A 13,278-nucleotide genomic window follows, 5' to 3' on the forward strand; every position below is an offset into this window, starting at 1 on the left:
GAGGCTGGCAAAAGTACATTAAGAATGGTGGTGACTATGTAGAAAAATAGATTCTGATGAACTAACGGTCGCTCGTTTTTATAGTACTTATTTGTTTCATCAATTTTCAAAAGAGAATTTGGTGTTTTCGTAGAATTTCTTTAATTTTCTCCTTAGTATTTAGAGTTATTTCTTCTTATTTTACCAAGACTTGATGCAGCTTTCGTTAATGAATTTTTATAGATGAGGCTTGATTACTTATATTTCAAGCCGAACCCTTTATTTAATGAACGAGGTTAGTTTGCTAGCGTTTTATCAGTTATGACTGGGTGGAAATCCTAAGTAATTCACAATTGTATTTTTGTGATGTTGAAATCCAATGCAGATTCTTGAGTTCAACAAGATACACCTGAAGAAGGTCGGAGATTACATCGACCAAAACGTTGTGAAAATAACACTCAAGATGATAAAAGTAGTCCAAAGAATCCAAATGATACTAATACAGCTTCTTCAAGAAGTTTTTCAACACAAACTATTGTAGAAAGTTTAACCAACTTCTCTCCATCTTTTTGAAATGTATCAGCTTTAGCTATCATTTCCGGTATAATATAACTAGGTTTCAAAGATTTTACCCAAGAAGCATTCATTTTCTTGAAGAAATCTAGGAATTGTACAGTTTGCACTTTCAGTTTTAACTAAAAATATTTTCTGTCTTCATCCACAGATAATGGATTTTTTGTCTTTTGGTGAATTTATCATTTTACCTTTTTCACAGAATCCTTGCTTATGATCAGACTACGTTCAACACAAACTTTATTTCCATCAGACTGAGAAATCCTAATGAAAGGAAAGCCCATCACTTTATTGTTTTTTTATCTTTTTTACTGGGGGTTCTGTTTCTGCTGTTATTTGTTGCAACTGACAATTTTCAACTTATTAATGTAATTATATTTTAAATAAAAAACAAAAATACAGTTGATGTTCGTCCAGTGCTCGCGAAGATGAACGTGATCATGCAATTGTTCTGTGGGTTCGAAAATGGCTTGTTAAACCGATTCGAGATTTGAAGTATTTCTCACATGTTGGACACCAGTGGAATAATTCTGTATCAGAGATGTTGATTGCTCTGTCTTTTCTAATTTCACGTTTTCTTTTGCGTTCTTCATTGCGTGCGGGTGCAGCAATTGTGAGTTGCAGCATGCCAGGAAGTCTTGGGTTAGTTTTTCCTATGAGTTAGAATATAAACCAAACTGTTTGAGAGAGACCTTCAGATTGTCCTTGAACTGTTTCCGCTGTCCTCCTGCGGGTCTTTTTCTTTGGACAGTTCACCATAAAGGAGCTGTTTTCTTATCTATCTATCTGTGTGTGTGTGTGTGTGTGTGTGTGTGTGTGTGTGTGTGTGTGTGTGTGTGTGTGTGTGTGCAATTTGATATTAAAATACAAATGACATGTTTAATGTTTAAGGTGAAAGAAATAATAATCTAATAATAATTTCAAGAATTGGATGATATGAATAAAAGTAATGATATATATCAATATATAGTACAATAATATATAATACAATATAATAATATAATACAATAAAGGTGGAATAATCGAAAATTAAAACTAACATAAATAAAATTATGGAACAAAATGTATAACAGATTATTATTAAAAAATATTCATCTTCTTTGTTATTATTTTTATTGTATTTTATATTATGTATCTGGCGCTCTCTAATTTATTAGATGAAATAAATATTAAAGAAATAATGTTTTTCAATCCCCAAACTTGGCTGTGGATGACAAAAATTATTCTTTGGATCACTGGTGAACCACATGGACTGCTTTTGGTACCACAGACATCAAAGATGAATTCGTTTTGTTTGTAAATATGTCTACCAACCAAATGAAAGTCAGATTCTTTGTATGTATGGTGAGTATCGTCACGTGGCAGCTGTAGATGAAGAGGGTCTCTACTAATGCATACTAATCTAAGAGCATCTGATGAAGAAGCAATCTTATGATGATTTTGTTTGCAGGTTCCCGTCTCGTTTGACTCCATTAAATAAGAAGAAATATGGTCAGAAAGGCAGCGACAGTGAACAGTCTCAAGAGAACTCAACGACTTCAGATTACAGTTCCTCCAAAAGGTAGCTACTACTAATACTACTACTGCTGCTACTACTACTACTACTACTACTCTGTATTGTGCAAAAATACTACGACTCTAGTATCTCTCTTTCTCTCTCTATCTTTCTCTGGACAGAAGATGTCAGGCCACAACGGTAAACGGTTGGTATTCAGCTCATCACGATGTTTATATACATATAGAGTGACATTGTATGTTTAAGACCCCCACCCCAAAGAAAAAACAACTAGAACATTGTCCCTGCTTTTTACTGTAGAGCATTGTTTTGAAATTATTCTTCTCATTTTACAATTTACTTTTTATTAAATGTATTAGATAATGCTATAAGTGCATCCAAGCTGAATTGTTTTAAAATCAATTTATTTCAGAAACTCGTGTGTGTGTGTGTGTGTGTATGCATCCCTAAAATGTGGGGCAACTATTCTGTTATAAAGGAGACAATTCTTCCTAAACTTCCAGGGGAAGTAACTTATACCGAATATAATTATCACTAGAAAAAATAACAAAACTCGACATAACTTTAAGGTGATAAACTAGAATGTAATTTTAGCCAAGGCTTCATAGCTTAGTAATATACGTATCGATCACAAGCTCTGTGGTTGATGATCAAGCTTGGGTATAGTCAACTGCACTGATTAGCCACAGATACAGCGAAACCCATGTTTGTGGATAACTGTTTTATCTATAATAATAATTATATATATATATATACATATTAGTAAAACCAGTGAAAATGTGGTTTTGTTGACTGTTGATTAATATTTCAGTTTCACCATTTATATCTTGTATACATCGAACTATATATATATATATATATATATATATATATATATATAACAATCAAGGCAATGGAAATGAAATGTTTACCCGATACAAGCAAGAATAAACTTCAATCTAACATAAATATTAGTATTTATATATTAATCCCAACCAAATACAAAAGTTCAATACAAACACAAGAGATATCAGAGCTTGTTATAAGAGAAAAGAAATAAAAACTGTAAATGAAATTTATTGTTCGACAGAATACTTCAAAAAACAATTTTCAAAATCCTTATTCCACAGAGTTTCAAAGAATGCTCTTCTTGCTATTCTTCTCACAAGAGGACGGAAAGAAATTAGCAAATCATAACTATAGCTGAGTTAGAATTTGCTGGTTGAGGCATTAAATGAAACAGCAATTTATGATAGTTAGTCATAAATTGTAAAAAATGTGTTCATGTCAGTTAAAAACACGTGAAAAGAATATAGGAAATGTGGAAAAGAACAAAAAAAACAAACCGGAAATGACATTCCAGTGTGCATGAAGACTCCTTCAATGGTAAATCCGAAAAGCGAAGGAAATTTTGTTAAAAAAAAACAAATAGTCAAAATTTAAAATCCAGTGGAACAAATTTCAGAGTATGAGATAACCCGGTTGGAAAAAGAGTCCAATGCAGCTTGAATGCATATAAAATTGTTCTTGCAATTGGTGAAGTAGTCAGAAGATAGCAAAGCTGATCTTCAGTCAAGCAGAAAAAAATAAAAAAGGCCAACAAGTCTCTTTCCATGGCTAGTCTGACGGAATAAGGATTTTGAAAATTGTTTTTGGAGTATTCTGCCAAGCAATAAATTTAATTGTTTTTGGAGTATTCAATTGTCTTTGGAGTATTCTGTCAAATGTCAAATTTAATTGCAGTTTTAATTTATTTTATTTTCTCATATATATATATATATATATATATATATATATATATATATATATATATATATATATATATATATGGCACAATCACATTGATACATCAGTTCTTGCCAGATCATCGAAGTTATGCAATGAGGAGCCTGGCCATTTGGGAAGGCTAGGCACTGTATGTACCGCGTGAAGTCATAGAAATTTCTAGGTTGGTATCTAGAAGAAGTAAAAATTCTGATGTAAAAACCTGTGGTCTATTGTATGCTCAGTCTTGTGGCAGCCATCTGCACTGACAAAAGGTAGCATTAATACCAAAAAGTGTAGTTGGTTCTATACAAAGCCTTCACCACTATAAACAAATCATCTGTGTGGATTTCCGAACAACTTAGTTGTTGTGGCGGAACCTCATACATTGAAATCGATGGGAGAGTTCATCATTTTTTTTATTTATATTAATAGAAATGTATTTTGAATAAATTTTATTAATAAATATTTAATACGTTTTTTCTGTAGTACTACAAAAAGGAAGTAGAAGGTATTATTCCTTTACAGAAAAAGTATATTGTTTTCAATTAAATATTGTTTTCAATTAAATATTGTTTTCAATTAAATATCATCTTTGCTCTGCAGTAAAAATCAATTTATATTTAAAAAAAAAACATATTAAAAATAATTGTTTCCTTTAGTTTTAATAAATAATATATTTTCATTGAAAATAAAATTTAAATTATAGAAATAAATATTCAACGACATCTCAAAATTACTTTCTTTGATTTCATATCCGACTGTAACTTTTAAAGCAGAAATTAAATTAAAGCCACAATTCTCTTTGTGAAGTTTTTTGGGTTTTTTTTGCTTTTTACAAGGGGGTCACTGTTTATCATGGCCCAGAGGCAACTCAAGGATAAGGGTTAGCCATCACAGTGATGATTAGTAATGGTGGAAAGGACGGCCTGACAAGAACTTATTTTTTTTGCAGACTGTTATCCTCATCTTCATAGTTATTGTTTCGCCACGTTTTGGCCAACTCATCCTCTAGCCTTCTTCAAATGATTAACTGCAATAGGATAGGAATGCTGAGTCTCTTAACTGTATCCCCAGTAATTACGGCCTTCCATAATTGTTGTCGTCTCACCACGTTTTGGCCAACTAATTCTCTTGTCTGCTTTGGGTAGGATTGGAACCGCTATCTTCAGAAAATGCTCACCTGGAACCATAGAGATTCAATGCCTCTATCCATTATACCACGGCCCCCTTATGACCCAACTATGAAGATGAGAATAACAGTTCGCGAATAAATAAATAGATATACAAATTATTCATCTCAAAGTATCCCAATAAAAAATAATATGTAAGAACTTATTTACATTGGACTTGAAAACAAACATGTTGTAGTCAGCTGGAAAGCAGCCCCGCGATTTAATTTTTCACAGATGGGCACAGATAGGGAGTAAGGAAAATTGTTGACAATGGTTGTAAATGGGTGTTTGTTGCGAACGGTTTACACAGGGAACCAAAGATTAAAGCGCCCATGAGCACCTTCCCCTGAAAATAACGATAGAGCAGAGATAGACTGGCAATGTCTCTTCTGTAATGAAGAGGTAATAAGGAGATCAGATTTCTGTTTTGTACACTGTCAAGGCAGGAAAAGGTGCTCTGAGTGGCACCTCCCCAGATGTGGAGACAGTAACTGAAAAAAAAAAAATGTATAAACAATAGTTTATTGACAAAAGTCACATTTTTATAATTACAGATCGGGTTTGTTTAAAGATCAAGGTAGGAGAAATTGATAAAGAAACAAATATATAACAAATAAATATTACCAAAGGCAAGATAAGTTACTCTTTTACCTACCTGGATATGTTTTGGATGTTTTAACTGATTTTGAAGTGTGTCTTAAATGTGAAATGCAAGTTGTGCTGAGCGTTTAAATTTCAACAAAAACGAACTTGGCACCACGATGCTCTTGCCTTTGAAGTCCCAAGAATCGGTTAAAATCTCGATAAACAAAATAAAAAAATGGAAATACTGACAGAAATCCACCGAATAAATGTAACAGTGATATTTATTTTGTAGATTTCTGTCAATATTTTTTTTTTTCGAGTTTTTATCCGATTCTTGGGACTCTAAAGTCAAGAGCATCATGGCGCCATCTTGGTTTTTGTTTTAACTTAAGAGCTCTTCACTATTTGTGCTCCACATTTAAAACACACTTTTAAAATCAGTTTGAACACCAAAAAATTTATCCAGGTAGGCAGAAGAGTAAATTATCTTGCCTTTGGTAACATACTATTCTTTACTAATTTTTTGTACCTCAATCTATTGTGAAACAATCCCTACAGATCTTGTAAGAGAGCATAGTTCACTAGATTTTTAGTCTAGTGTTTTGGTTCCGAATTGTTACGTCTTTAGGTAAATCTGTTTTTGATGATGCCTATACTCTTTGAGCTTGAAGAATGGAATGATTAACCTTAAGGAAAATCGAAAGTGAACCTTCAGTTTTCTTACAGCAGTCTCGTTAACTCTCACATCTCTCCGAATTTTCTCTAGTCCTCGCATTCCATGAACAGTGTTTCTTACAAATGGGAAAGAATTGCTGTTTTCTGGTGCAACTGTTATTTTAAGCGAATGGTATATGCATGTTCTAGTGCCAATCTATCCACATCATTAAGCTTTATCCTCGATTTTTTTGGCCTTAATATTCATTAGTAAGAAAGTTCACAATGAATTGATTGAAAGAAATAACAGTATTTTTTGTGTTTGAGATATTGTTCAAGAAAAGCGAGAAAGACAAAAATAGTTTTTTATTGGCAAAAAATTTGCGACATCTGACAATTCTCTTTGAGTTATTTGAAAGAAAATCCAAAAATAGTTTCGTCTAACGTCTGGAAAGCGTTATTACAAAAACCTTTGTGACTTGCAGGATGGCACCAACAAGTCTTGTCTACCTATTTCTAAAACGAAAATAATAATAAAATAAAACAAAGAAAAACATGAGACAAACAGGTATTTTTAGAATACCTTTAAATAACTATAGCAAAGTTTACATAGTGTTATTTACCTTCCTCCTCACGAGGGCGAGATGTGACACAAAATTAGTTTAATATGAAGGAGCAAGCATTTTTTTAGACTGAGGCTATTTTCTATTTTTGTCCCATGCTCGTTTTTTTGGAGTGAGAGAGCTGGATATTTTGCCACACTAAAGACCGACCTTGTGTCTAAACCTGCCCTCGTGGGGAGGCATGTAAATAGGGGCAGACCTACAGACCAAACCAATGAACGAAGCCCTTTCATAGAGGTGTGAGGATGCATGTCAGAGTAATTCCTGAACATTACCAAAAAAGAATAAATAAATAAAAACACCTTTGATACTTGCAGGATTCCACTAACAAATCTTTGAGTGTTTGTCTGCCTTTTTCAACAGTCTTCTTCATCTTTTCTTTTTGCAGAGTGACATTGCTTTGTTTGGCTTTGATTTAATGTTTTCTTTCTTTTCTCTTCATTGGTGACAGCACGTTTCTTTCCTATCTCTTCGTTTATTCAGCCATTGTTTTTTTTTATCTGTTTGTTGTGCGCATATTTTCTTTTTCCTCCGCACGCCTCCAAAGTTTTCGTGTATTTTTACATTTGTATTTTCATTGTATGAAAAACTAACATACTAAACACTAATTCTTTTTTCTTCTTCCAATGTTTATAAAAATCCGTTTCATTGAATGCGACGTTTTGAAAGTGGATATGTATTGTAATTAGCAGGAAGTCCTTATATATATATATATATATATATATATATATATATATATATATATATATATATATATATATATATATATTTGAGGGTAAACAGTTACATATGGTCGCCACAAACAACCATCTGTTTCAATCAATGAGACTCCGTCAGGCGACCCTGACCTATCGACGCTACATTTCTTTGCGGCATCGATGGGTTCAGGGTCGCCTGACAAAGTTTCATTGGCTGAAACAGATGGCTGTTTGTAGCGACCATATGTAACTGTTTACCCTCAAATAAAAAAATAACATAAATATTTTGCTCTTGTTATTGAGCACTATCTAACAACCTTGTTGTATTCATTGGTCCCGACTTTTGAACATCTCAAACCTGAATGTGTGTGTGTGTGTGTGAAATATGCAGTAAGATTACATGTTGTATAATACTGTAAACAAAAAGTCCAAATAAATATTAGTATCAATATTTATAAGACGATTCCTAGCAGATAAAAAAAGCTAAATATGCGAGATAGAGCAATCATATGAATACTAATTCTGAATTAAATAATGTGTAATCACAACCAAATTTATTGACCAACGAGTACAGATAATTATTAAAGTTTTTTCCTTAACCTATTGAATATACATGAGTTAAGAAAAAGACTTTAATAATTATCTGTACTTCTTTGTCAAACAATAACTTATGTTGTAATTATACATAATTTAACTCAAAATTTCCTTATATATAATTACTTTTATACCTACAAACACCAGTGTTTCATGTTTATGCAATCATCAGTGCAGGAAATGACGATCAATACTGGTAGAAGGATTCAAACTCCACCACAAAGCCAACTCTGGCTCCATTAGCAAGGAACATACCTCAAGGCCACCGTTCACCACCAGAAAATTAATGGAAATTTTTAAATTAATGAAGCTTAACGTTTAATCAGACGATCTTAGAGTGATCAAGTAACAGGAAGTCACGATCTCGCAAACAAGACTGACTGACTTTTTCAATTTCCCAGGCAGTGCTCAACTTAAGAATTTTATTTTTAAGCTGAAAAATATATATTCTTTAAGCGACACAAACCTATCCATAGTAAAAGCTCAACACAGTTAAGAGGGGCAACTCATATAATAATTAAAAGATTAGAAATATAAATTACATAAAACTATTACATATCATCAGATCAATTCTCCTCTGAAGAGATGGTAGACCTCGAAATCCTATAGGAAAAGGAGTTATAATATTTCAGATGTATTCTTTGTCTTACAGAGAATAATAAAAATCTTTGGATTTGAAATTCAAACATTTCAAGTCATAAATTTTTAAATTCATTGAATGACTAAAATTTTATATATATATATATATATGTATTTGTTGTCGGATTTTCAAGGTCCAACATAAGTAGCATTTAAGCTAACAAATCAAACTTTGCTTCTGACTGATTTTCATTTGTTATTGATGAACATTATTATTGGCAATATAATAATGTATTTAGCTACAATTTGCTCAAAAATAACTTAATCTGTCGCAAACAATTGCTAATACTAAATAATTTCAAATAAACGGAGGTAGCTCACTAATTTTTAATTAAAGAATAATATGGGAATTCTATTTAAAAAATGTGCAAACAAATAAAAATTAAATTCTAAAATTATTTTGTTGCAGCACAAGTAACATCAGTTTGATATACGGGGTTATATATATATATATATATATATATATATATATATATATATATATATATATAGTCTTTGAAGTTTTTAACTTTTAAAACAAAAAAAAATAAAAAATATTTTTAGCATTCATTAGAAAACCATCTAGTCAGTAAGTCATTTAATTACCTGCAATCACTACATCAATTCGCTCTCGATTTACTATAGTACTAATAATTTATTTTTTAAGGGATCATCAGTTGTTTACCATGAAACACTGTTCCGGGGATTTAAAAACAAAACAGTATATTACATCATGGCTCCCCAGCAGTGCTGATCAAACACCATCTCTCTTAATCTTAGGAAGAAGATATGTTACAAACATTTGATCCAATTTCCTCTTCCTAATTGCAATTACTAACCTTTTCATGGTATTATAAAAATGAATTTCTTACCTGTGTGATTCATCAATTTCCAAATTAAAAACGGATATATTTTTTAATTTATCAGTCTTGTATTTATAAGATTAGGATTAATACATTTAATATATATATATATATATATATATATATATACTACCAAAAGTACCCGTCGTTGACTGGGTTCAAAAACAGCCTACAGAAAATGAACTCTGATTTATGAAAGTATGATAGGTTATGAAAAGGAAGGGTTGTAAAGAGATAGCTTCGAATTTGGGGGTATCAAAACCAAAGCAAAATATGATGAAAGTAAAAATAAAATAGATAAACCCCATAATTTATTATACCATACCTGTTCACACTGAAACACTTATCACAATATTCTGTGGATCTATATTAAAAAACATTGTTAAACTTTGTGACATATTTCCATTCTATGATGTCAGGCGTGAACAAACACCCCATAATTTTATTATACCATATTTCTTCAAACTGAAACATAATTATCAAAGTATACTTACGCAGATAGATATGAAAAGTCTTTATTAAAGTTTGTGCCTGTTTCCATTCTATGGAGGCCAAGCGCGAACGCAGACCACACAATTTTATTATACCATCCCTATTTAAGTTAAAACATACTTATCAAAGTATTATTATGTACATCTACATCAAAAACACTTGTAAACGTTTTTTGTTTTTTTTATTTCCATACTTTGTGGACCAGGCGCGTACGCAGACCCCACAATTTTAATGAATCAGTATTATGCCAGATCAAACATACTCATTCCTGTGTTTCAATACATCTTCTATCATTATATGTGATCAGTTTTCTATAATAGTCAACCATAGACACACACACAGGCGTTCAGCTTTATATATATATATATATATATATATATATATATATATATATATATATATATATATATATTGATGCCCTGCTACACACACTGTGTCTACTTTCACAACGTTTCATTTTCATATATTTATTAATCCATAATGTATGTTCACATTTCAGATCCCTAACTAATAAGCAGACATGATTTCAGCAAATTTCTTTTGGTAAAGTTAATGTAATTTCTTGGGTATTATTGCAGTTATTCTCTGACCACTTGCTTCTTTAACACAAATTGTTAACAGCACATTCTAGCAACTAAATTGGCCTTTTTGTGAAGTCAGATTCAAACAGGGTTTTGTAGTTTTCTCTGATTTATTTTATTTTTGTTGCAGGCTGCAGGTTGTACATGACTATGGTATATATATATATATATATATATATATATATATATATATATATATATATATATATATATATATATGTTTTGTTATTTGAACTAATTTTCTCAGTCTCAATGGTTCTCAACCGGGGTCCATGTGGACCCCGTGGACCCTCCTCCCCCCCATGGTACATGTAACGTTAATATTGGTCCAGTCTTCCTTCAAGATAAACTGTTAATATATGTTCTTTGGTTTTCTTTGCATTACTGAAAAATAAAATAAGCTATAAGGTTCACCAAAATACATTAAAAAGAAAAGTCAGTCATGATTAAAAAAAGGTTGAGAACTATTGGTCTAGACAGATTACTACTTCACTTTAGGATAGAAAAGATAAAATACCTTTTAAATTTATTTTCAAAATAGAATTTACGTTCACATAATCTTTTTTCTCCTCAATTAATGAAGGAAAATTCCTTATAGTCTCCGCCAATTTTTATTTTTGTCCCAATCCAAAATGCCTCTATTTGGGGAGATGAGGTTTTATCACATTAAAAACTAACATTGTGTCTAACTCTGGACTCCTGAGAAGACAAATAGGAACAGCATAGTAATTGCCATCGAGAATTCGTTAACAAAATGCACTGCTTTATATCAATTGACAAATATTTAAATCGAAATAAAGAAAAAAATAGTGTATAATCAGCAATTATTTAAATTGAGGGCAGAATTATCTACAAAGTCTGTTTTTAATATGGAGAAAATCCATCTCCTTCAGAAAGGAGCACCTTTGATTGGGACAAAAGTAAAAATCCTAACAGTCCTTATTCCTTGAAAATATTTTTTCAATTTCTGAAAGAAAATATCCGTGTAAGATGAACTTTTCTTTCGTTTCAACTAAAAGTTATATTTTGTAAATTTGTGTCGTTTGTTGTCAATTTTTCATAAACATATAATTCTTGTGTTTATTTTCTATAGCAAGACCCGTGTCCCAGAGTTGCCGTGTGGGAAATAAAAAATAATGATTTAAGTGAAAAAAAAAGATTAGAATTACAATTCTAAAAAAATAAAATAAAAAAATTACCCATCTCATTGTTAGTATTTTGGCATGTTTTGGCAAATATAAATCATTGAAGCATTTGCTGAGGTAAGAACCCAGTGCCTGTTTTAGGGGAGTTGTGTTTTATCAAAGCGACCTATAATGCTATTTAAGGAATTTCGAAAACAAAAGGAAAAAAATAATAAAACACTGAAAAAACACAATGGAAAAAGTTTAAAATCAAAAACTAAAAAGTTAAGAATAAAAAGTTAAAAATAAAAACTCAAAAATATAAAGTAAAAAATAAAAAGTTAAAAATAAAAAATAAAAAATAAAAACTCAAAAATATAAAGTAAAAAATAAAAAGTTAAAAATAAAAAATAAAAAATAAAAACTCAAAAATATAAAGTAAAAAATAAAAAGTTAAAAATAAAAAATAAAAAATAAAAACTCAAAAATATAAAGTAAAAAATAAAAAGTTAAAAATAAAAAATAAAAAATAAAAACTCAAAAATATAAAGTAAAAAATAAAAAGTTAAAAATAAAAAATAAAAAATAAAAACTCAAAAATATAAAGTAAAAAATAAAAAGTTAAAAATAAAAAATAAAAAATAAAAACTCAAAAATATAAAGTAAAAAATAAAAAGTTAAAAATAAAAAATAAAAAATAAAAACTCAAAAATATAAAGTAAAAAATAAAAAGTTAAAAATAAAAAATAAAAAATAAAAACTCAAAAATATAAAGTAAAAAATAAAAAGTTAAAAATAAAAAATAAAAAATAAAAACTCAAAAATATAAAGTAAAAAATAAAAAGATAAAAATAAAAAATAAAAAATAAAAACTCAAAAATATAAAGTAAAAAATAAAAAGTTAAAAATAAAAAATAAAAACTCAAAAATATAAAGTAAAAACTAAAAAGTTAAGAATAAAAAGTTAAAAATAAAAACTCAAAAATATAAAGTAAAAAATAAAAAGTTAAAAATAAAAAATAAAAACTCAAAAATATAAAGTAAAAAATAAAAAGTTAAAAATAAAAAATAAAAACTCAAAAATATAAAGTAAAAAATAAAAAGTTAAAAATAAAAAATAAAAAATAAAAACTCAAAAATATAAAGTAAAAAATAAAAAGTTAAAAATAAAAAATAAAAAATAAAAACTCAAAAATATAAAGTAAAAAATAAAAAGTTAAAAATAAAAAATAAAAAATAAAAACTCAAAAATATAAAGTAAAAAATAAAAAGTTAAAAATAAAATATAAAAACTCAAAAATATAAAGTAAAAAATAAAAAGTTAAAAATAAAAAATAAAAAATAAAAACTCAAAAATATAAAGTAAAAAATAAAAAGATAAAAATAAAAAATAAAAAATAAAAACTCAAAAATATAAAGTAAAAAATAAAAAGTAAAAAATAAAAAATAAAAAATAAAAA

General features: G+C 29.2%; 1 protein-coding gene and 1 long non-coding RNA gene across 21 annotated transcripts in view; one reads left to right on the plus strand and one right to left on the minus strand.

The window, feature by feature from the left end:
* The window catches only part of LOC145243887 (uncharacterized), a 1,140,095-nt gene that overhangs the window by 940,688 nt on the left and 186,129 nt on the right, over window positions 1–13,278 (plus strand). For 10 of the 20 annotated variants that reach the window (XM_080106980.1, XM_080106982.1, XM_080106985.1 and 7 more), the window contains one exon: window positions 2,003–2,113. The exons of the other annotated variants lie outside the window; for them this stretch is intronic. In XM_080106980.1, the coding sequence (XP_079963106.1) occupies window positions 2,003–2,113 (111 nt within the window). The remainder of the gene's footprint in view (window positions 1–2,002; window positions 2,114–13,278) is intronic. 20 annotated transcript variants of the gene reach the window in all.
* Window positions 10,954–13,278, minus strand: part of LOC145243891 (uncharacterized) — a 213,011-nt gene continuing 210,686 nt past the window's right edge. The window contains exon 3 of the long non-coding RNA XR_013862969.1: window positions 10,954–11,078. This is a non-coding gene — a long non-coding RNA (uncharacterized LOC145243891). The remainder of the gene's footprint in view (window positions 11,079–13,278) is intronic.

The sequence above is a fragment of the Euprymna scolopes genome, chromosome 22 (genome assembly GCF_053919585.1).
Source record: "Euprymna scolopes isolate OS-2025 chromosome 22, ASM5391958v1, whole genome shotgun sequence".
Classification (NCBI taxonomy): domain Eukaryota; kingdom Metazoa; phylum Mollusca; class Cephalopoda; order Sepiida; family Sepiolidae; genus Euprymna; species Euprymna scolopes.